This window comes from Helianthus annuus, chromosome 9 (assembly GCF_002127325.2).
Source record: "Helianthus annuus cultivar XRQ/B chromosome 9, HanXRQr2.0-SUNRISE, whole genome shotgun sequence".
Taxonomy (NCBI): Eukaryota; Viridiplantae; Streptophyta; class Magnoliopsida; order Asterales; family Asteraceae; genus Helianthus; species Helianthus annuus.
Genome location: NC_035441.2, coordinates 151,968,101 through 151,990,681, shown reverse-complemented (window position 1 = coordinate 151,990,681; position 22,581 = coordinate 151,968,101). Strand labels below are relative to the sequence as shown.

At 36.5% G+C, this 22,581-nt stretch overlaps 1 protein-coding gene across 2 annotated transcripts; it reads left to right on the top strand.

Annotated features, from left to right (window-relative positions):
• Positions 1–17,605: 17,605 nt before the first annotated feature.
• LOC110879126 lies at positions 17,606–21,225 on the top strand. Of its 2 annotated transcripts, none has more exons than XM_022127541.2 (11): positions 17,606–18,191; positions 18,559–18,619; positions 18,714–18,788; positions 18,863–18,979; positions 19,095–19,475; positions 19,580–19,980; positions 20,059–20,158; positions 20,261–20,320; positions 20,426–20,512; positions 20,595–20,723; positions 20,828–21,225. In XM_022127541.2, the coding sequence occupies exons 1-11, from the start codon at positions 18,151–18,153 to the stop codon at positions 21,128–21,130; spliced, it is 1,755 nt and encodes a 584-aa protein (XP_021983233.1). In that variant the 5' UTR covers positions 17,606–18,150; the 3' UTR covers positions 21,131–21,225. The 2 variants fall into 2 exon arrangements, with proteins under 2 accessions (XP_021983233.1, XP_021983232.1); XM_022127540.2 differs by having other exon boundaries at positions 19,571–19,980.
• The last annotated feature ends 1,356 nt before the right edge of the window (positions 21,226–22,581 follow it).

The window sequence follows — 22,581 nt, the reverse complement described above, 5'->3', positions numbered from 1 at the left end:
TAGTGTGAAAGATTTAAAGTTAAAATTTTACAAATGGTCATCAAAAGACTTGAATATTTTTCTCCTGCAAGTGGTTCATCAGAAACTAATTGTTAGATCAGATTGTGATAGGATCTTCAAGTGTTGTCTAAATGCTTAAATGTTCATCATAAAACTTATGTTTGTGGTAGAGTTTTATACAGGATGAGTCAACATTTGAGGGGGAGTGCATGTTGATGATGATAGATTTGAAGATGTCAACATTCGAGAAAAGAAGTTTGTTGAAGATAAAGCTAAAGAAGCAGTGAGAGCCAGTGTTGATTCTAGAACTGCATCTGCGCAATAGAGATTGAAGAGATAAGATGGAGATTGAAGATGCTTGCAATATCAAATACTTCAAAGAGAAGCCCAGAGACTGATCAAGACTGAAGATGCAAAGTCATGACACTGTCAAAGACTCGACACGTGAGACTCGTCAACATCTGAGGGGGAGTCTGTTGGTGCATGCATCTGTCGACTTCGTCTTGTATCGAGTCTTGAGTTGAATAGGTTAGATCAGGGCACGAAATTCGAGAAACAAGAATAGAATGTGATTTCGCCCCAAATGTCATGTTATCATTTGGAGCGAAACCCCCCTATAATTCTGATTTCGCTCGTAGGTTAATGTCCTGATTTCGCCCGAAAATGTAACCTTTGATTTCGCTCATAATGTGATTTCGCTCATGCATGTAGGAGCGAAATCAGATCAAGTATAAATAGCTTGTGTTTGGAGCGAAATAATATAGAAGTTAGGGTTGTTGTCATTCCGGCTGTCACGAAGTGCTGCCGAAGTGTTGCCAGGATTGTAAACGTCATTCAATCTATAAGATCAACAGTTAAAAGTGTATGCTCGGTGAATTGAACCTAATTTGTTTGTTTCTGCCGCTCAAGTTAGGAAAAGTTCTTCTGACAGACTCAATTGGGTCCGAACACGATCCTACATATCGTCGCTGTTATGGGTGAAATTCTGAGCCCATATCCTGGAAAATATCTTGATATATATCTTGTTTATATTGTATCTGTTTACATCCGGGATGCTGATTCAGGATATTGGTAACATCCTGAATGGTATCCTCAGGATCACTAACGGATTAAATACAGGTACGTGGGTTAGAAGCTAGCAACGTTAACAAGACCTATTCCACGGAGGACTCGGTCCAAGTCGTTCAAGGAAAGACGTTGGAGCCGTATTACTCGGTTTACAACGTCTATAATGGAATATTCGGAGTAGCCCATATTTGTAGGGATTATTGTTTGTAATTCGTTACTATAAATAGTGGGTATATCAGATCAACTAGGACATCACAATCACACTCTCTACACTCTAACACTTGCTCTCTCGCAACTTTCACAAATTCATTGTAACACTTAGCGATCTGATCTATATCCTGCACTGTATCCTGAAGTTTAAAGCAATAAGAAGAACTAGGCAGCTGCGATTGTTAGCTCCCGAGGTTTTATGCCGGCGATCTAGATTGATCAAGGGCTTTCCTCGTACATCTCGTGTCATTTACTTTACCTTTTTGCTCATTGTTTGATCGTAGATACAGCTCAATATCCTGAGCCGTATCCTGAACATTGCTTTTCCAAAGAACATAACCAGCATATTTTCAACACACTTTTTAGCACACTACCTCACTTAACTAATTTGATCACTTAATTGCTTCGGTAATTTTTGACCAAAACAGTCGCCATTTGCTTATCATTATGCACGATTCAATAAAAGTTCTATTCAAATAGGTTAAATATAGTTGATTTTTTATCGTCACAAACCGAACATATTATGCACGATTCAATAATTTGATCACTAGACATTCCCCATCTTGATGTTGCAACAGCTGTGCAAGCTTTCAAGATGGGGCTGCAAAAGGATTCTCAATTCTATCAAGACCTTGTAATGAACCCATGCAGGAACCTGGATGAAGCCCGGAACAGGGCTCTAAGATATATTCGGTTGGAGGATGACAGAAAAATGCAAGAAAGGATGAATGCATCCTCAACATATGAATCGACTAACAGGAAATCGGAATCCTCATATAGACCATATCGCTCTAAGCCATATGGCAGAAATGATAACAAGAGAGTGAATGCTGTTGAAGACGAGGATCCTGAAGAATATCCTGAATTATCTGAATATTGTTTTTCTGTTAATATACCTGAACTAATGTATGCTATGCAGGGTTTGGGAGATAAAGCCAGGTGGCCTCGAAAGAATCAACAAAAAGCAGATTGGAAAGACAAGTCGAAATGGTGTGCTTGCCACGAAGATTTTGGACATATGACTGAGGATTGCATCGCTCTGAGGAAAGAAATCAGCTACCTTCTAAGCAAGGGATATTTGAAAGATCTCTTAGGTAGAAAGAAGAATAAGGGTCAGGATACTGAAAAGGATCCTGAGCGAGCGGCATCACCTCCCGCCGATGCCAAGATAATCAACTTCATTTCAGGAGGGTCCGACATTTGCGGAACTTCGTATTCGGCGGCCAAGAGACATGCAAAGGAAGCTAAGGCCGAGAGGGGAGACAAACCTATCAGGATGACCACGCTCACAACTGACAAAGTGATCACTTTTGATGCAGATGATAGGGATACTGTCCAGGATCCTCACCATGATGCTCTGGTAATAACATTATATGTGGCTAACCATTTTGTACGCAGGATATTGGTTGATAATGGCAGCTCCGTCAACATAATACAACTGGAGACTCTGAAGAGAATGAATGTGTCTCCGATGGATATCACTTCGAAGTCTACTGTGCTCGTTGGTTTCAGTGGAGAAGCTAGGAACACAGTGGGAGAGATAAGGCTACCCGTATATGTTGAAGGAGTCAACAAGATGCAACGTTTCTGTGTGATGGATTCTCTATCCTGCTATAACATCATCCTAGGAAGACCATGGATCCACGATATGAAGGCCGTTCCATCAACGTATCACCAATGCATCAAGATGCCTACCCCTTGGGGGGTTGTCAAGATCGACAGTGATCAGCAGGAGGCGAAAGAGTGCTACTCATCCTCGATGAAATCCTCAACCAAACCTAGTGCAGCATAGCAATTAAAGACGCGGGCCCAGGATATCGTGGAGGATCCGGAGCAGGATGTGAAGAAAATTATCCTAGACCAGGATAATCCCGATATTTCGGTGCTCGTGGGAACCAATATCCCTCAGGATATTGAAGAACAATTAATTAACTTTTTGAAATGCAGGATGTCAACGTTTGCGTGGAAGCATGAGGATATGACAGGTATATCTAAAGACATTATTACTCACAAGCTTGGAATTGACAGGTCGTTCAAGCCTATACAACAAAAGAGAAGGAAATTCGCCCCTGAGCGGAATGCAATTATCCAAGAGGAAGTTGAAAGATTACTGAAGTCCAGGATGATTAGAGAAGTCAAATTCCCTAGATGGCTAGCAAATGTGGTGGTGGTTCAAAAGAAGAATGGGAAGTGGAGAGTCTGTGTAGACTACACAGACCTGAACAAAGCTTGTCCAAAAGACCCATTCCCTCTGCCTCATATAGACTCGATGGTGGATGCCACTGCCGGTCATGAAATGTTAACCTTCATGGATGCATCCTCAGGATTCCAGCAGATTCAAATGGAACCTTCGGACCAGGAGGATACTGCTTTCATGACACCAACAGGTATTTATTGTTATACTGCTATGCCTTTCGGTTTAAAAAATGCAGGTGCAACGTACCAGAGATTGGTGAATATGATGTTTAAAGACAAACTGGGGGACACCATGGAAGTGTACATTGATGATATGGTGGTCAAATCCAAGAAAGCTGAGGATCATCTTCAGGATATTAAAGGAGCATTCGATATCCTGGACCAGTATAATATGAAACTTAATCCTGCAAAGTGTCATTTTGGAGTGGGGGCAGGAAAGTTTTTAGGATACATGGTGACAAAAAGAGGGATAGAGGCAAGCCCGGAGCAGATCAAAGCTATCTTGAATATAAAGTCTCCCTCGAATATGAAGGATGTTCAACGGCTAACAGGACGAGTGGCAGCCTTAAATAGATTCATATCAAGATCCTCGGAAAAGTGTAAAGAATTCAATGATATCCTGAAAAAGAATAAAAAGTTTGAGTGGGGTGAGAAGCATGAAGCAGCCCTGCAGGATTTGAAGCAGTATCTCTCAACCGCACCTCTATTGATGAAGCCTGAGGATGGTGAACCATTATCCTTGTATCTGGCAGTATCAGGGAATGCAGTAAGTGCAGTACTCGTAAAGGATCACGAAGGTCAGCAGTATCCTGTTTATTATGTTAGCAAAAGTTTGTTAAATGTGGAAACTAGATATTCTCACCTAGAAAAACTTATACTAGCTCTAGTAATGGCATCAACAAAGCTTAGACATTATTTTGAAACACATAGGATTCATGTTAAAACTAATTATCCTGTTAAGAATGTGCTTAGAAAACCGGAGATGTCGGGTAGAATGGCCAAGTGGTCAGTAAAATTAAGTGCCTATGATTTAGTATATGAACCTAGAAATGCCATAAAGTCTCAGGCTTTAGCTGACTTTGTGGCTGATTTTAGTAGTGACATTCAGGACGAGGTAGACCTAGAAGTTCAACAGTTAGGAGAATCCTCAGGATCCTGGACATTATATACTGATGGTGCATCTAATGTAAGAGGAGTAGGATTAGGAATACTACTAAAATCGCCACAGGGGGACATAATACCCCAGGCTGTTAGATGTGAATTCCCTGCTACTAATAATGAGGCAGAATACGAAGCCTTAATCGCAGGATTAGAATTGGCTAAGAATATGAATATTAAGAATTTGCAAGTATATGTTGATTCCTTGTTAATTACTAATCATTTTAATGGATCCTATGCAGTCAAGGGTGAGAAACTAATGGAATACCTCGGTATTCTTAAAAAATTAGCAGGATATTTTGATGTTTTACACTTGAACAGGTACCAAGAGAGGATAACGCCGAAGCAGACGCATTGGCAAACTTGGGATCATCAATCAGGATACCGGAAGGAATCCCAATACCGATATTACATATCCTGTATCCTGCAACGGATCCTCAGCATAAGGAAGTAGCAAGTATTCAAGATCCTGAAGTGGTGTATCCTGGAGAGGATCCTAAATCCTGGACAACTCCAATTATGAGATATCTCAAGGAAGGACATATCCCCGAAGACGAAAATCCTAAGGCATTTAGGATGAAGGTATCACGATTCACTATCATAAATAATATTCTATACAAAAAATCTCTTGCAGGGCCATACTTGAGATGCTTGGAGGATCCTGAAGCCAAAGAAGTACTTCAGGATATACATGAAGGGGATTGTGGTAACCATACCGGGGGCAGGTCATTATTTTCGAAAGTGCTAAGGACAGGTTATTATTGGCCAACAATGAGAAAACATGCTGCAGAATATGCTCGAAGATGTGATGCATGTCAGAGGCATAGTAACATATTGCATCAACCAGCTGAACCACTATATCCTGTAGCATCCCCTTGGCTGTTCATGAAATGGGGGATGGATATAGTAGGGAAGTTGCCAAAAGCTCCGGGAGGAAAAGTCTTTATGCTGGCAATGACGGATTATTTCTCTAAGTGGGTTGAAGCGGAAGCATTTGTGCAAGTTAGAGACCAAGAAGTAGTATCCTTCATAAAGAGGAATATCCTGACCAGGTTTGGAGTACCAGCTGAAATCATTTGTGATAATGGGTCCCAGTTTATAAGCAAAAGGACTACTGACTTTTGCAAGAATTGGGGAATCAAAATGATAACGTCTACTCCGGTGCACCCTCAAGCGAATGGACAAGCTGAATCTTCAAACAAGATAATAGTGAATAACTTAAAGAAGAGACTTGGAGCCAAAAAAGGAAGATGGGCAGAGGAATTACCCTTTGTGTTATGGGCTGACAGGACAACGGTAAAAAATGCAACCGGCCAAACCCCATTCTCCTTAGTATTCGGAGCGGAAGCAGTAATTCCAACGGAAATGGCAATACCTACTGCAAGATCTATCCTACAGAATCCTGAGCAGAATCCTGAAACCTTATGTCAAGATTTGGATACCATAGACGAAAAAAGAGATGCAGCAAGGCTAAGGATGGCAACATATCAACAAAGAATATCCAGAGCATATAACAAGAACATAAGGACTAGGAGATTTCAAGTTGGTGATTGGGTGCTAAGAAAGGCTTTTCAGAATACCACTAATCCTGCCGATGGTAAGTTAGCTCCGAAATGGGAAGGACCATACGAAGTTGAATCAGAAGCAGGGAAAGGAGCATACAGACTCAAGAATATGGAAGGGGATATGCTTCCAAGGTCTTGGAATGCTATACACCTAAAGCTCTATTTCAAGTAAGAATAGAATTTAATTTCTATCCCAGAATGGTATGTATTCTATCTCTTTTAAATATATTTGTTTATTATCTTGAACACAATACTGACTTAGGCATCGGAGGGGTGTTAGCCAAGCTAACACCCACCTTAGTTCACAATTGTTTTGCAGCATATGCTCCAGGATATAGCTCCAGGATGTATACTCAGGATAACTCGGAAAATTAGAGGATTGGCCCCCTCTCTCACGTTTAAGGGATACTGATCCCTTCACAGGTTTAAAGGTATTCACCTTTCTCCCGAATTGGGTTTAAACACCCCGCCTGGAGCGCAAGTTATCCAGGGATAGTTCAAGGTGGCGGGACCAGTTCATGTAAAAGTGGCTGACAATTTCGTTACTGTTGGCTATACCCTGGATCCTCAAGGTATATGAGGATTGATCACCCTCTCTCACGAAAGGGTATTTTCATACTCTCTAAGGTTTAAAGGTTTTCACCTTTCTAAGTCTTGGAGTTTATACACTCCCGCCTGTAGCGCATGAAACTCAGGGTTTATCCCCAGTATACTAAGGGTTCATTTCAAGATATCAAGGGTTTGCCCTGGGGTATTTGGAATTCATTCAAGTCAAAAATATGAATACATTTGTGTTTCTATGTTAAGTACAGGGGACATACGTTATACTATTCTGAGGATGGATTCGAGTTTATAAGTATGCACTGGGGACAAGCTTATAATGAAGAATTGAAATTGATTCACTGAGAATCTCTGGTATGATCTTTCCTTTTTATTTAGACAACTAATAGGTTGTATTTTAATCAGAATATCTTTCAGGATATTCACCGGGATACATTTATAACGTGTTCTCAAAAATGTTCAAACAAAACAATTTTCACAAGTGAAATTTATATATCAACAACAACAATGGTAAAACCAAAAAAAAGGGTTATATTATTAACATAGCAAAAGATTATGCTCTTGGCTTCGTCTCAAACCGAGACCCATCCACCAAAAGCATAGTTAGTTTCCTAACATATTTACTTAACAAATGAAGGCTTCGTCTTGGAACCCAAGATACCTCCACCTTCACTTGTTAAAAGCGTTCAAAACAAACCATACTAACTGGTGACCAAGGGCTTCGTCCTGAAACTCAGGATCCCTCCACCTTTGGCCATCATATTGTCTACGTGCAGGAAATTGAAATTATTCAACAAACAAGAAAAGTAAATTGTTCAAGACATCAACCATTAAACCTAAAAAAGTGGGCTCCGGCCTAGGCATCAATATCCATCATCGCCCACTCTGCTGCCCTCACACAGCGGCATCCTCTCCTGCTTTCCCCGGCTCCTCACCACCAACATCCTCACCAGCATCCTGTCCAGCATCCTCACCAGCATCCGCTCTGGCATCCTTCTTGTCTCCAGCCTGATCCGCCACCTCTGCTGACTTGGAAGATTCACCGGCTTCAGATGGAAGTGGCACAGCTTTTCCTCCAAGCTCCTTTAGCTTGGCCACCCAAGAGTCAACCGGCCCCAAGCTGGGCACGCGAGGCCTGTCTCCTTGGCCTCATAGGCCATCTTGATGCGTGCTTGTAACAGGGAGACAATAGCAGAAGTCTTGATTCCTTCCCGGAAATTGATCATGGCCTGATCATGATCCATTTGCACGGTGGCCAATTTGAGCTCGGCATCCTGGGTGACCTTTTTCAGCTTATCCTCATAGTGCCGACTCTTCGCTTCAGCAATGGCACCTTGGTCGGCAACAGTAGTTTCAAGCTGCTTAATCCTGGCTTCATGGAGTGCAACAGTACCACATGCATCATTGTACAAGTGGAGCAAATGCTGGAGGCCCTGCGCATCAATAACAGGTACGAATTAGAATATATGTATCTATAATGACCAAGATATCCTATCGGGATATCCTGTTAGGATATCCAGGCAGGATATATGTGCAGGATATATATGCAGGGTATGCGTCAGGATATTACCTTGTTAAGGAAGGATGTCATTGGCTCTAAGGAATCAGTAAAGCTGAGATCGTCATAGGAGAACCCTCCTGAGCTTAGAGCACTGACTTCAAGGCCCTTCCTCTTTTTCGCTGTGGAAGCACGAGTCATTGGGTTGGCCTTGGGAGCTGGGAATGGCTTGGAGCTGGTGGCAGCAGGAGCCTCCTTCTTGACTATGGTTGGAGTTGGATAGCTGTCAAGCTCGTCAAGGTCTAGATAGACTGGAACTTTGCTGGAATCTGCACACAGGGAGTAAAATTCTAAACCTTTCCTAAAGATATCAAATAAAAACATGTATTTACAGGATATCTTGCAGGATCCTTACCAGACATGTTTGCGCTTGAAAGAGGGCTTGGAGTTGGTGGAGATGGGTTGAAACTTCTCTCTGCTTCGGTAAGGATCCTGATGGCGTCTATTCTTTTTTGAGAATCTGCAAGGGGAGGTGCTAGCTTCCTAAAATCAGCTGTACAAGAAAACGACAAAGTCAGTTCAGGATATAAAGCAGGATAACAAGCAGGATCATCTTTAAACCCTAAATCCTACCCTTCTTCAACCAATTCACCGAATAATCCGCTCCACCAGGGATTGAATCTCTTTTTACAAAAAAGAATTTGGATTTCCATTCCTCTTCATTCCTGGTGGCTCGGAGGATCAATGGGTCACTGGAGGTAGAATAAAACAAGAACCGACAAGAGCCGTGGCACCTAAGTCGGTATGCTAGAGGGAGGTCATTAACAGAAAGATCGGGGATATGGTTGTTCTTGATTTGATCAAGAACAGACAAGACTCGCCAAAGCATTGGCATTGTCTGACTGAAGCAGATCTTTGTGACATTAAAGAACTCAGTGATGAAATCCGAGAAAGGAAATTGCAACCCTAAGGTGAAAGGAAAGGCATTAAAACACAACCACTCGTCAGAAACCATGTCTGATCGGATTTCCCGATCAAACGGCCGGAACACCGTCCCTTTTGGGAAGATGCCGGAGGTTTTAAGGGCTGACAAGTGTGCACCATCGAAGGTACATATTTCTTTCTCCGGATCCTGGAGAATATTTTGATGGATGAACGTGGGAGCAGAGTCGCCGGAACTAGATCTTGTCTGCCTTGCCATATTATCACCGGAATATTAGGGAGAATGAAGAATGGAGTTGAGAGAGAAATCTTTACCTTTTTTCTCCGGTAGAGGTTAAATGAAGATCAGGATGAGTAAATATAGGTCGGGTGGTTGAAAGCTGTCACATCAATGGTCTTATCTCTTAATTGCCTCGGCCATTGTGAAAAATGTAACCGTTAGGATATCAAACGGTAACATTTTTGGGACAATTGTTATGGGTGAAATTCTGAGCCCATATCCTGGAAAATATCTTGATATATATCCTGTTTATATTGTATCTGTTTACATCCGGGATGCTGATTCAGGATATTGGTAACATCCTGAATGGTATCCTCAGGATCACTAACGGATTAAAGGCAGGTACGTGGGTTAGAAGCTAGCAACGTTAACAAGACCTATTCCACGGAGGACTCGGTCCAAGTCGTTCAAGGAAAGACGTTGGAGCCGTATACTCGGTTTACAACGTCTATAATGGAATATTCGAAGTAGCCCATATTTGTAGGGATTATTGTTTGTAATTCGTTACTATAAATAGTGGGTATATCAGATCAACTAGGACATCACAATCACACTCTCTACACTCTAACACTTGCTCTCTCGCAACTTTCACAAATTCATTGTAACACTTAGCGATCTGATCTATATCCTGCACTGTATCCTGAAGTTTAAAGCAATAAGAAGAACTAGGCAGCTGCGATTGTCAGCTCCCGAGGTTTTATGCCGGCGATCTAGATTGATCAAGGGCTTTCCTCGTACATCTCGTGCCATTTACTTTACCTTTTTGCTCATTGTTTGATCGTAGATACAGCTCAATATCCTGAGCCGTATCCTGAACATTGTTTTTCCAAAGAACATAACCAGCATATTTTCAACACACTTTTTAGCACACTACCTCACTTAACTAATTTGATCACTTAATTGCTTCGGTAATTTTTGACCAAAACAGTCGCCATTTGCTTATCATTATGCACGATTCAATAAAAGTTCTATTCAAATAGGTTAAATATAGTTGATTTTTTATCGTCACAAACCGAACATATATCAACCAAATAATATCGGGTACCGGGACCATATTTGTTTTTATAGTTTTGCCAACGTGGTGGTATTAAATTTATTTAACAAAAATTTGTATTCGAAACAAAGTATTTTTTGGTATCATAAGCTCTATCGAGTGCATGTACCATACTGGTTAGGGGTGTGCAATAACCGAACGTGAACCGAAACCGATAAAAACCGAACCGAAATTAACCAAGCTGATATAATCGAAAGTCGGTTATCGGTTATTTTTTTACCATCGGTTTACCGAAATTAACCGAACCGAACCATATATATTTTCATATATCTCTAGATTTTATACATCCCTTTCATGTATTTCATGTTTTATACTTTCATTTAATTTATTTAAATCTCTATTTCACACAATTGTTTATACATCCATTTTATGTATTTATACATCTATTTCATGTATTTATACCTCCATTACATGTATTTCTAAGCAAAAATTTTCGTCATTGTGTGATTTGGTTATTAACCGTAACTAACCGAACCGAAAACTAACAAATTAACCGAATTAACCGAAACGAACCATACACAACCCTAATACTAGACCACTGGTACGTTAACGAACCGAACCGAACCATTATCGATCGAATAACACCGGTTGAATTAGGCATATTCGTTTTTATGGTATTCAAATCATGATTTTTATTATTTCAGTATTATAATCGATTATTATTATATTACTTTTAATGTTAAGCATATTTGGAATTTTGATCTTAACTTTTAATGACTTTTTTTAATAGTACCGATATCGTCTGAACAACATCGGTACCGGTATCAGTACCGTATAACATTGGTTTAGGTTTTTTTTTAAATGACGCCGATTACTCTTTTCATTTTTTATTAATACAATATAATGTTTTATAAAACTCCGAAAATACCGTCGTCATGTGTTTATTGTAATGTAATGAATCGAACCCGTACGTATATTTGTTTTTATGTTTTTAAATCCATGTAAAACACATGTTAATTGTTATATCGAGTGCAAATATTTAAACATTATAAAGAACCAACATGTTTATGCATATAGGACTTGTAATATTGGTTTAGGGTGTTTTTCAAAAAAAAATTGAAATTTTCCTTTTTAACCCTAAAGTTTTAATCTTTGACAATTTAAGTTTAAAGTTTTAATATTTGTTTCCTTTTTAACCCTAAAGTTTTAATATTTGACAATTTAAGTTTAAAGAATCAATTTTGGTAATTTAACCCCTTTTGATTAATTTGATTTTTCACTTCTAATTCAAAAGTTTCCATCTTATACAATTTAACCACTTTGATTAATTTGATTTTTCACTTCTATTCAAAAGTTTCCATCTTTTGCGATTTAACCATTTTGTTTTTTTTTTTTTTTTTTACTTATGTGTTGTAATCTTGGCTTTGAGGGTTTTTCAAAGAAAAAATGGTTATGCATATGGTTTTTGTAACCTTGGCTTTGGGTTTTTTTTTAAATTGATTTTTTACTTTTCACCCAAAAGTATTTCATAAATTACTTTTAACCCAAAACTATTTGTTTTTTTACTTTAACACAAAACTTTTTAATCTATCCTCACAACTTTTTTTACTTTCAACTTTGGTCCTTTATAGTTTTCATTTTCCGCAAAATTTTCTCTTTATGCTTCGTTCTAAATTTTGTGACTTAACACATCGCAACATGCGTCTTTGGTTTAACGTTTTTACGTTTCGTTCTAAATTTTGCGAGTTAACATGACGCAACGTGCGTGCGTGTGTGGGTAAACGTTTTTACATCGTCTATTTTTTCCCGTTTGATAGGTTCAACATAACGTGCGCGTCCTAAATCGACTTAGTTATAACTAAAGAATCCCCGCCGCATTGCGGCGGGTTGTATTTCTAGTTATACAAATAATGTAATGTAATGAATCGAACCGATACTAACCGAAAACCTGTCACGAAATACGAGAAAATCCCACTAGTTTATATAAAAAAGTGATTCTTTATATATGATTGAGCAACTTGAATTCCATAACTCAAACAAGGATTTGATTTTTAGATGATATATTTGTACTTACCGATCAAGCAGTAATCCTAAATTTAAAAACCGAAACGTGTTCAAATCAGATAAAACCGAAACATATTATAAATCACTTAAGTCATCGACCCTGAATTTCAAAGTTGTAGTAAAACATGCATCAAAGATGAAGAATGTAAACCGAAAACACAAGATTCGATTTTTTTTTTTTTTTTAAGTTCTTTGAATGATAAACAAATTCTTGTGATTTTACTTTAACCTTATTGAACATGAAAGGGTCCACAAATAACACAATAAAAACCTATTAAAAATATGAATTAATGTTTTGATAAATGACTTCAATTCATATATATTAAGATTATGAATAATAAATTTGATAATGAATATATTCTTATGTTTCTTACGATCAAAACACCTTTTGTTTCAAGCATCATTGTCTACTTTAGCCTTTGTAGCTTTCAATTCTTTTGAGGTGGGCTTTTCTCTCTTTAGTCTCTCCGTTTTTTCTTTTCTTGTATTGAAACTCTTGATTACAACCCGTATACAGACAAACAAACTCATTTGGGTTAGCGACCCCGTTTCTTGTTGCACTTGGATCATTACCTTTGGACAATTTCAATTTCTAAATATGCAAAGCACAAGAGGTAATTTGAAAATTAATAATAATATAATTATTATCATCTTAACAATGACTCATGCGTATGCCTAAACATAAAAGTTCCAAGCTTAAGTTAAGCCCAATGTTTGGTCCATATATGACAAACAATGTCATTTGATACACAAGATAAAAAATAAAAAGATAACAACACTAATATACTTTTAAATTTCTATGAAAATATCAATTAACCTAATTTTATCATATTCAACTTCCTCAACTTTTTTTAATTCCTTTGAAAATATCAAATAACCTAATTTTATCATATTAAACTTCCTCAACTCTTTTTAATTCCTATGAAAATATCAAATAACCTAATTTTATCATATTAAACTTCCTCAACTCTTTTTAATTTCTATGAAAATATTAAGTAGCCTAATTTTATCATATTAAACTTCCTCAACTTTCAAATAATGTATCAACTCTTTTTAATTTCTATGAAAATATCAAGTAACCTAATTTTATCATATTAAACTTCCTCAACTTTCAAATAATATATAAAAGGTACTATATTGTTTTTTAAGCTTATCTAAAATGCACATACTTTAAAAATAACTTTTTTTTACTATTAAGCTACTCAAAATTTTATAAACCGAAATTCAATATTTTGTAAGAACTTTATACCATCTAATTTTAATGAGTCTGGCTGGCAAGTCAATTTTTTAGAAGCAAAAAAAAAAAAAAAAAAAAAAAAAAAAAAAAAAAACCTTAGAAGAGAAAAATGCAATTTGCGTCCCTGTGGTATGTCCTAAACATCAACCTGAGCCCCCTAAATTAAATTTTTGGATGTTTGAGCCCCTGATCTTATAAATTCATAACACTTTGAGTCCCTGCCGTCAGTTTGACTGTTTGAGGCAGGGGTAAGACCGTCTTTTGACATATATTAATAACACTTTGCGTCCCCATGGTATGAGTTAAATATCAACCTGAGCCCCTAAATTCATTTTTTGCTTTTTTCTTAAGAAATCTAATAATTCAAATTAAATTAACTCTTTTATTTTTTTAAAAATGCAATCTAATAATTAACTCTTTTTAAATAAATGCAATATAATAATTAAATGTATCCTATATATATCAAAGATCCACAAGCAATTGGGTTATATTCATTCATAATAAAATTCTCGATAACAAAAGATCGTAACTTACAGACTCGATAACAAAAGACCGAAACATACAATACGGAGACAAAACGTCAAAGATCCACAAGCAATTGTGGATCTTTACTGACGGGTGCACTTCGAAATGTAGCAGATATGAATGAATATAACCCAAGTGGTAGATATGAAATTCCAGAGCTCGCTAATTACATATCTGCCACTGGGGTTATATTCATTCATATGAATGAATATATGAATGAATATAACCCCCAGTGGTAGATATGAAATTCCAGAGCTCGCTAATTACGTATCTGCCACTGGGGTTGTATTCATTCATATCAATCACTTCCTTATGTGCATCGCGCCATCTTCTAGGAGGTTGTTAAGTGTTCTCGCCTTCGTAGTTGGTGTTTTGCGTAGTATCTTTACGTCCGCAGCCATTCTGTACAACAAAACACATTCAAATGAGGAACACATTCAATCCAAAACTGATCCGATACAACAAAAACATTCAAACCCACATTGAAACCCTCTCTGTTTTGATACCGTAAACCCTAAACCCACAAGAATCAAAACCAAAACACATTCAAACCCCTAAATAACACATTCAAATCATCAAATCAAAACCAAAATACCCAAATAACTGTTATCATCAAATCAAACAAAAAATAAAAATCAAAATGAGGAACACATTCAATCCGAAACTGATCCGATCAATTCTTAATATGAGGAACCCAATCATCGAATCAAACCCTCTGTTTTTCACCGAAAATCAACCCTCTGTTTTTCACCCTCTGTTTTTCACAATATAAACACATTCAAAATCAAACCCAAAATCAAACCCAGAATCAACCCAAAATCAAACCCAGAATCAACCCAAAATCAAACCCAAAATCTGTTTTTCACCCTCTGTTTTTCATCGAATGTAACCCAAAATCAACCCAGAATCAAACCCAGAATCAACCCTCTGTTTTTTCACAATATAAACACATTCAAAATCAAACCCAAAATCAAACCCAAAATCTGTTTTTCACCCTCTGTTTTTCATCGAATGTAACCCAAAATCAACCCAGAATCAACCCTCTGTTTTTTCACAATATAAACACATAAACACGTCGAATGACCAATATGAGGATGAAGATGAACCTGATCTGTTCGATGAAGATGAAGATGATCTGTTCGATGTTCGATGAAGATGATGAAGATGATCTGTTGATCTCTTCGATGAAGATGATGATGATGATCTTGGGAGTTGGGAGAGCTGTTGATGATGATGATGATATTGGGAGTTGGGAGAACTTTGTCGAGACTGTTGATGATTATAATGAAACTGGTGAACATTTAAGTGTAGATATTAAAGGGTGGGGGGTATTATGGACTTTTCACAACTGGCAAACGGTCAAACTGACGGAAGACTGACGGCAGGGACTCATACTGTTATGAAATTAATACCACAGGGGCTCAAAATGCAAAAAATTGTTTTTAGGGGCTCAAGTTGATGTTTGGGACATACCACAGGGACGCAAATTGCATTTTACTCAACTTAGAAACTGGGATTTTGCTATATAAAAAAATCGGGAAAATGTCACAGAGTAGTAAGCAAGTTTTAAAAATGTTATAATTAGGTCACCAGTATCGTTTTTGTCCCAATTAGATAACTTAACATTCAAATCGAGTCATGTCATTTTTTCCATGTGTTAAGAAAAAAATGGAGCATAAGATGCTGAGATCAGATTATTTTAATATATGAAATTATATTTATTAAAGATAAAAACACTTTAATTACATTAAAAATTAAAAAAAAAAACAAGTTACAACTCACCTCATCACTCGCATCAAATAAAAAGGAAAGAAGAAACAAAAATCCACATCACCACGTAGTTACCTATGAAATGAATGAAAAAACCCTTAATTTTAATGAAAAATGAATGTTGAGTGATCTGATTGAAACACTTTTGAAACTTGAGTGACCTAATTGGAACAATTTTAAAACTTGGTTACTATTAACTTTTTCGTTGAAAATAAGAAAGTATATTGATTTTTTTATCAGGTTAACCTATCAAACAGTTATAAGCTCAACAAAATTTAAGCTTTTAGTTAGTAGATGTCGAGTAGCTTACAAATGAATGTAAAAGATCAAATACAAATAGCCTTATCGTACAAAACGTACGGAAGACATGAAAAGGTAAAAAAAAGCGGTGACATTTTCGTAATGATTTAGTCGTAGAGTAATTATCAAAAGTACCCTACAAATGGTCTTGTAGGGTAATTTTGATCTTGTAGAGTATCATAATTACTCTACAAATGATTTTGTATGATAATTTTGATTTTGTAAGGTAATTTTTATCTTGTAGGGTAATTTTGTTGAGTATCATAATTACCCTACAAATGATTTTGTAGAGTAATTTTGAATTGTATTTTGTTTGATAAATTTGCAGAGTAATTTTAATACACTTGTAGAGTAATTTTGATAACTACCCTACGAGCAAATAATTACAAAAATACCACCGCGTTTTTTTTTCCGCTTTTTCATGTCTTTCGAACGTTTTGTACGATAAGCCTCTTTATACCTGAACTTAACTCTACAAATAAATTAGTATCCCTTTTTCTTGGAAACGACGACTTTCTTATGTTACGCCATCGCACTGTCCAAATTAAAAAGTCCCGTTACCCCACTCCAATAGTCCAACCTATGTTATCAATTACATAACTTAAAATACGTCGTCTATATATAGAGGCATTTGGCAGTATTGGACAAAGGTTGAAGACAGGGGACGGTCACCAACTCCCACTGGTCCAGCTTACAAACGAAAATTGGGGGCAAATATTAATACCATCTTATATTATTAGACTATCTCCAATGCAAAGGCCGCCTTTAGACGCCCTTGTCTGCCTAATCAGCTGCCACATCATATCCTTACAAATCCTTAAAAATCCTTACAAATCCTTAAAAACCTCCAATTCACCTCCAACCATACAAACATCCTTACATATCCTTACATTTTCCACATTATCTCTATTTTTTCTTTAGATTTACTTACTTAAATTATTAAATGTATTTAAATTATTACATAATTAGATAATTAATATAAGTAGCCAAGTAATATCAAAAAATAAAAGTAAGTAAAAACATAAAAAGCAAATGAATTAAAGGTTAGTGAATAAGAACCCGTTAAAAAATCACTGTTTTATAAGTTGAAGTTTTATAGGTTGGTAAACTCTTAATGGTAAATAAATGTATGGCTTTAATCGAAAAGTTAATAACTTAGTTTAATTCTTCTCCAACAAATGTTGAAAGAAAAAGTATGATATAAAGAAATTGGCACATTAATCAAAATAAGTGAAGTCCTTGCAGAAGGATTTATCTTTTGGATAGATCAAAAGCAAATGTTCTCCATTGGGTCCAAAATAAGAATTTTTGCCAACTCATTTTGAAGTCATTTTGGATGAGATTAAGGATCTCCCATTGGAGATAGTCTTATTATTTGCTTACTGTTAACCCCTATTAAATTCATCATCCTCTTGATTTGATCTGTTTCATTTATTACATAGATCCCTAATTAATTTCATCCTTTTTGACACATTTCTACTTCCTATAGCAGCATCCTTTCTTCTTCTTCCCACACCATTTTTACTTCTTTTTGCTAAGATTCTCAAGGGTTCATTGCACACTGTATAAAAGAGTGTCCAGAAGACCATTTTAGCTTACGTCATCTTCTGATTCCAGCAATGCAAGAATAAAAGTTGGGGTTTTGACCACTTTGACCTTGATTTCAAAGTATTTTGAGGATCCATTTCATCATTTGGGCTTGTGGGTCTGTTAAAAATTTGATCTTTTTTGGTACCCTTGTACTGGGTACTTTCTTTATGAAGTTTGGTGAAATTAGTAGAGATGAGTGTTGAAGATTGTAGCATAGAGGGGAGGTCTAAAAGGTATCCACCAGATTTCTTTACACATGTTCTTTTATTTTCAGCTTCTGGTATGTGACAATGATTGATTCTTTAACTGGAAATGGCTTCTGAAGTTGGTTACAGACCAATACTTGATGTTTGACTTTGGTTATTGACTTTTCACTTTCTGTTGACAAATAGATGGTTAGATAGTTAGTTATAAATTGTGTGAAAGTTAGGATCTTGGCCATTGAATCTCTTCTTTTCTCCCCTTTTTTCAGAAAAAAAAAATATATTGAGTGAAATTTTATATATTGTTGAGTTATTGTTGCTATTTACTCTATCTATTGATTATGCTTAAAAGGGGCATATTTTGGTTATCTTTATAACACCTTTTTACCAATGGCAGCTTTCCAGGAAAGAGTGGATTTGAAGAAGATAACTTTCAACAGTCTAACTCCATTGACTTGGTGGGTAGTGGTACACTTTTTTCTCTTCTTAAATTCAACTAAATTTGGTTAGTAGTTTGAACATAAAGTTTAGTTCTTTCATGTTTAATATCAGAATATGAAGAGTTGTGTAAATATGGAGAAGGATCACTTGCCTAATGCCGAAATCCAGAATTCATTGAGAACCGAGGTATAATTTAACATCATATTATTAAAAAACTTCAATGTGACATTTGGTTTAATGAACTTTTATTTTGTCATTAGATTCTGCAGCTTGAGAAAAGATTACAAGACCAAGTTGCTGTTCGTGGCGCGCTAGAACAAGCATTGGGTTATAAATCGTCCTCCTGCGAGATTACGAATCAAGCCTCTATACCAAAGGTAGTCTAGACAGATTCTTTTTAACTTTCTTTAACAAAAATAATAACGATAATTTTAATGTTAATGTTAATGCAACTTAATTTTTATAATTTTATATGCATTTTTATAATTGCAGACGGCGACAGAGTTGATCAAGGACATTGCGGTTTTAGAGTATGAAGTTTCACATTTGGAGCAATATCTTCTCTCGTTATACCGTAAAGCATTCGATCAACAAATTCCGTGTCCATCTCCATTAAGAAGTTGTGAACCACTAAAATCACCATTGACGACCCCACCACGGAAGTATCTTGAAACTTCACGGTCCGTCATTTCATCAAAACCAGATAAAGGAAGCATTGTAGAAGAAGATGAAGATGATATTGTTTTAGATTCTAACGTTCATCGTTGTCACTCTTCGTTATCTCAACATTCGCTTTTATCAGCCGAAACTCCCACAGAGACTCTTGGTAAAGCGTTACGCGCTTGCCATTCACAACCGTTATCCATGACGGAGGTAACCACATTTACAAAATTTTACCCCTAAATCCCTAATATTCATAAAATTTTGTAGAGTATAGAAGATTATGGATACTTATGGTTTTTATGTAGTACGCGCAGAATAATACTGCGAATGTGATTAGTCTGGCTGAACATCTCGGAACCAGGATTTGCGATCATGTTCCCGAAACGCCTAACAAGCTATCGGAGGATATAATCAAGTGCATGTCGGCTATATATTGTAAACTTGCGGACCCACCTCTTACAAATAATGGGATTTCATCTCCTACATCCTCTTTGTCATCAATAAGCGCTTTTTCACCGAAAGACCATTCGGATATGATGTGGAGCCCGGGGTTTAGAAGGGATTCGTCGTCTTTTGATGTGAGATTAGATAACCCTTTTCATGTTCAAGGGCTTAAGGAGTTTAGTGGACCTTATAGTACAATGGTTGAAATCCAATGTATTTATAAAGATGGCCAGCAATTGGGCGATACAGAACATATGTTACAAGATTTCAGGTAATCAATAACGTAAGAAAAGAAATTCTTGTTGCAATGTTTTTATTTATTTATTTAACTAATAATGTTTTGTTTTAGGTCACTTGTTTCGCGATTAGAAGAAGTAGATCCTAGTAAACTGAAGCACGAGGAGAAACTAGCGTTTTGGATCAATGTACATAATGCATTGGTGATGCATGTATGGCCCTCATCGGCTAGAGATTCATGTGTTTTTTAGTTAAAGATTTCATTATCTTAGCTAACATAACATAACATAAATAAATGATTTATTTGTTTACAGGCTGTTTTAGCTTACGGGATTCCACAAAACAACATAAAGAGAGTCTTTTTGCTATTAAAAGTACGTACGCAATACAACACTTGTTTTCTTAAACATTCTACGAACGGGTTTTAAAGATCTTGATTTAAATCTTGAAAAAGTTGGCGTTTTTCATGTTTTGTGCAGGCTGCGTATAACGTTGGCGGTCACGTGGTGAGCGCAGATGTAATCCAGAACTCCATTCTTGGATGTAAAACATCTCGTTCCGGAAAGGTAGATTCAACATCTATGGCTACACTTTAAACTATTCCCACATTTTTATACACTTTTTTAATCTAATTTTACGTCTTTTTAGTGGCTTCGGTCGTTGTTATCTTCGAGAACTAAATTCAAAACCGGAGATGCCCGCCAAGGTTACGCAATCGATCATCCGGAACCCCTTTTACACTTTGCACTTTCTTCAGGGTGCCATTCTGACCCCGCGGTATGCATCCATGATCCTTAAAGTTTACAAACCAGTTACAACTAATTTCACATCTTTAAACATTACATTACAAACGTGTTTTATGTCTGTTCTTTTCCTACCAGGTGCGTGTGTACACCCCAAAACGAGTGATTCAAGAACTCGAAACAGCAAAAGAAGAATTTGTGCGTGCTACGTTTGGTGTAGCAAAGGATCACAAAATTCTTTTACCGAAAATTGTCGAGAGTTTCGCCAAAGATTCGGGATTATGCGCCGGTGGTGTGATGGAGATGATCCAACAATGTTTACCCGAACCGATAAGGAAAAACATAAAGAAACATCAACCGACGAAATCACGCAAGATGATCGAATGGGTTCCTCATAATTTCGGGTTTAGATATCTTATTTGCAAGGAGCTAGTGAAGTGATTGTCTAATATTCTTGTGAAAAATGAGAAAGTATATTGGTTTTAATTTTTAATGATGTTAACCTTTTTATTTTAATTTAGAAATGCATGTAAATTTTTTGGGTATAAAAAAACATCTTTATTACAAAGGTCTTTACTTGCTGGATAGATCCGACCCAACTTCACTGGGCTATGATTGCATATATTAATGAGTTGGGCCCATTTAACTCACTTATTGTAAGGTCCCAAGCCCACCTAAATAATTGGTCTTTTGACAATTTATTGTTCAACATTGAATGTAGTAATGTATCGTGAATCTAATATTTTTTATGTTTTATTTGTACGGACCGTTTATTAATATGTTAGAAAGTTATTATTGTGAGCACATTCACTTTAAAGTTTAAACAAATAAATACTTAAGCTTACATAATTATGTTAGGAAATTTCGTGGTTTCCTATAAAGAGAAATAATATAATATGGTTTATGTAAGTGAAATTAAACAAGTACACACAAAGAGGTCATGTGCCAAAAGTTGTTATCTGAACGTAATTTCATGATTGTTCTTGACTTGTTGTCTATCCACTAGCATACAACGAAACCGAAAATCTGTATTAAAAAATATTTGAAATTTCGGATATCCAAAAATTCTGGTATCTGAAAATCGGATTATCCGGATGCCGGAAGCTATGTTTAGTTTTAAATGTTGGAAATTTGGAAAATCGAATACAAGTTTAGTTTTACTCAAGGTTTTAAAAACCGGTTTAAACTGGATGCTGGAAGCTTGCCCGACACGAATCATACCGGTAAATCGAGGGAACGGCAAAGAAGTTGTATTGCCGGTAAATTGGGTTATACTGGTACCAGGCCAAGGTTAAAATATGAATTTTTAATCTTTTGTGTGTCCAAGAAGGTGTTGGGTTATTTTTTTATTATGGATTAACTTTGAAATATTTTTTTATTATGGAATGATATAGTTTTGGATTATTTTTTTGAGTTGAAATTGTATGTCATGGATTTATAGGGTTAATTAGGGGGTGTTTAGAATTGCTTATCAACTTCTCATTTTCTCCTTTTCCTTCTCCTTTTCTTCTTTTTATAAAAGTCACTACCACCTAACTTCTCATTTTCTCCATTTCAAAGCATCAGAACTCCTTTTCAACACATTAACCAAACATCATTTTATTAAAAAAAATCCTTTTTACAAAAGTTACAACTCAATAAGGAGCTTGCGAATGGAATCCCAAATACCCCCTTAGTCAACCCGGTTGAACTATTTCTGAGCCTAACCCGGTACAATTTAAAAACCAGTTTTTAAAACATTGGTTTTAATCTATGCACGAAACGGATATTTTGATTTTATTTCAAAAATTTAGATATCCGTATCAGAAATTTCAGATATGGATTCGGATATTAATATTCACTATCCGAAATTTTCGAACATCTGAAAACCGGATAATCCGATCTTAAACACC

Coding starts and splice junctions, on each gene's coding strand:
- LOC110879126 (XM_022127540.2), top strand. CDS start 18,151: ATGAGTGTTGAAGATTGTAGCATAGAGGGGAGGTCTAAAAG. Junction 18,620..18,713: donor AGTCTAACTCCATTGACTTG/GTGGGTAGTGGT, acceptor GTTTAATATCAG/AATATGAAGAGTTGTGTAAA. Junction 20,724..20,827: donor GGTGCCATTCTGACCCCGCG/GTATGCATCCAT, acceptor TTTTCCTACCAG/GTGCGTGTGTACACCCCAAA.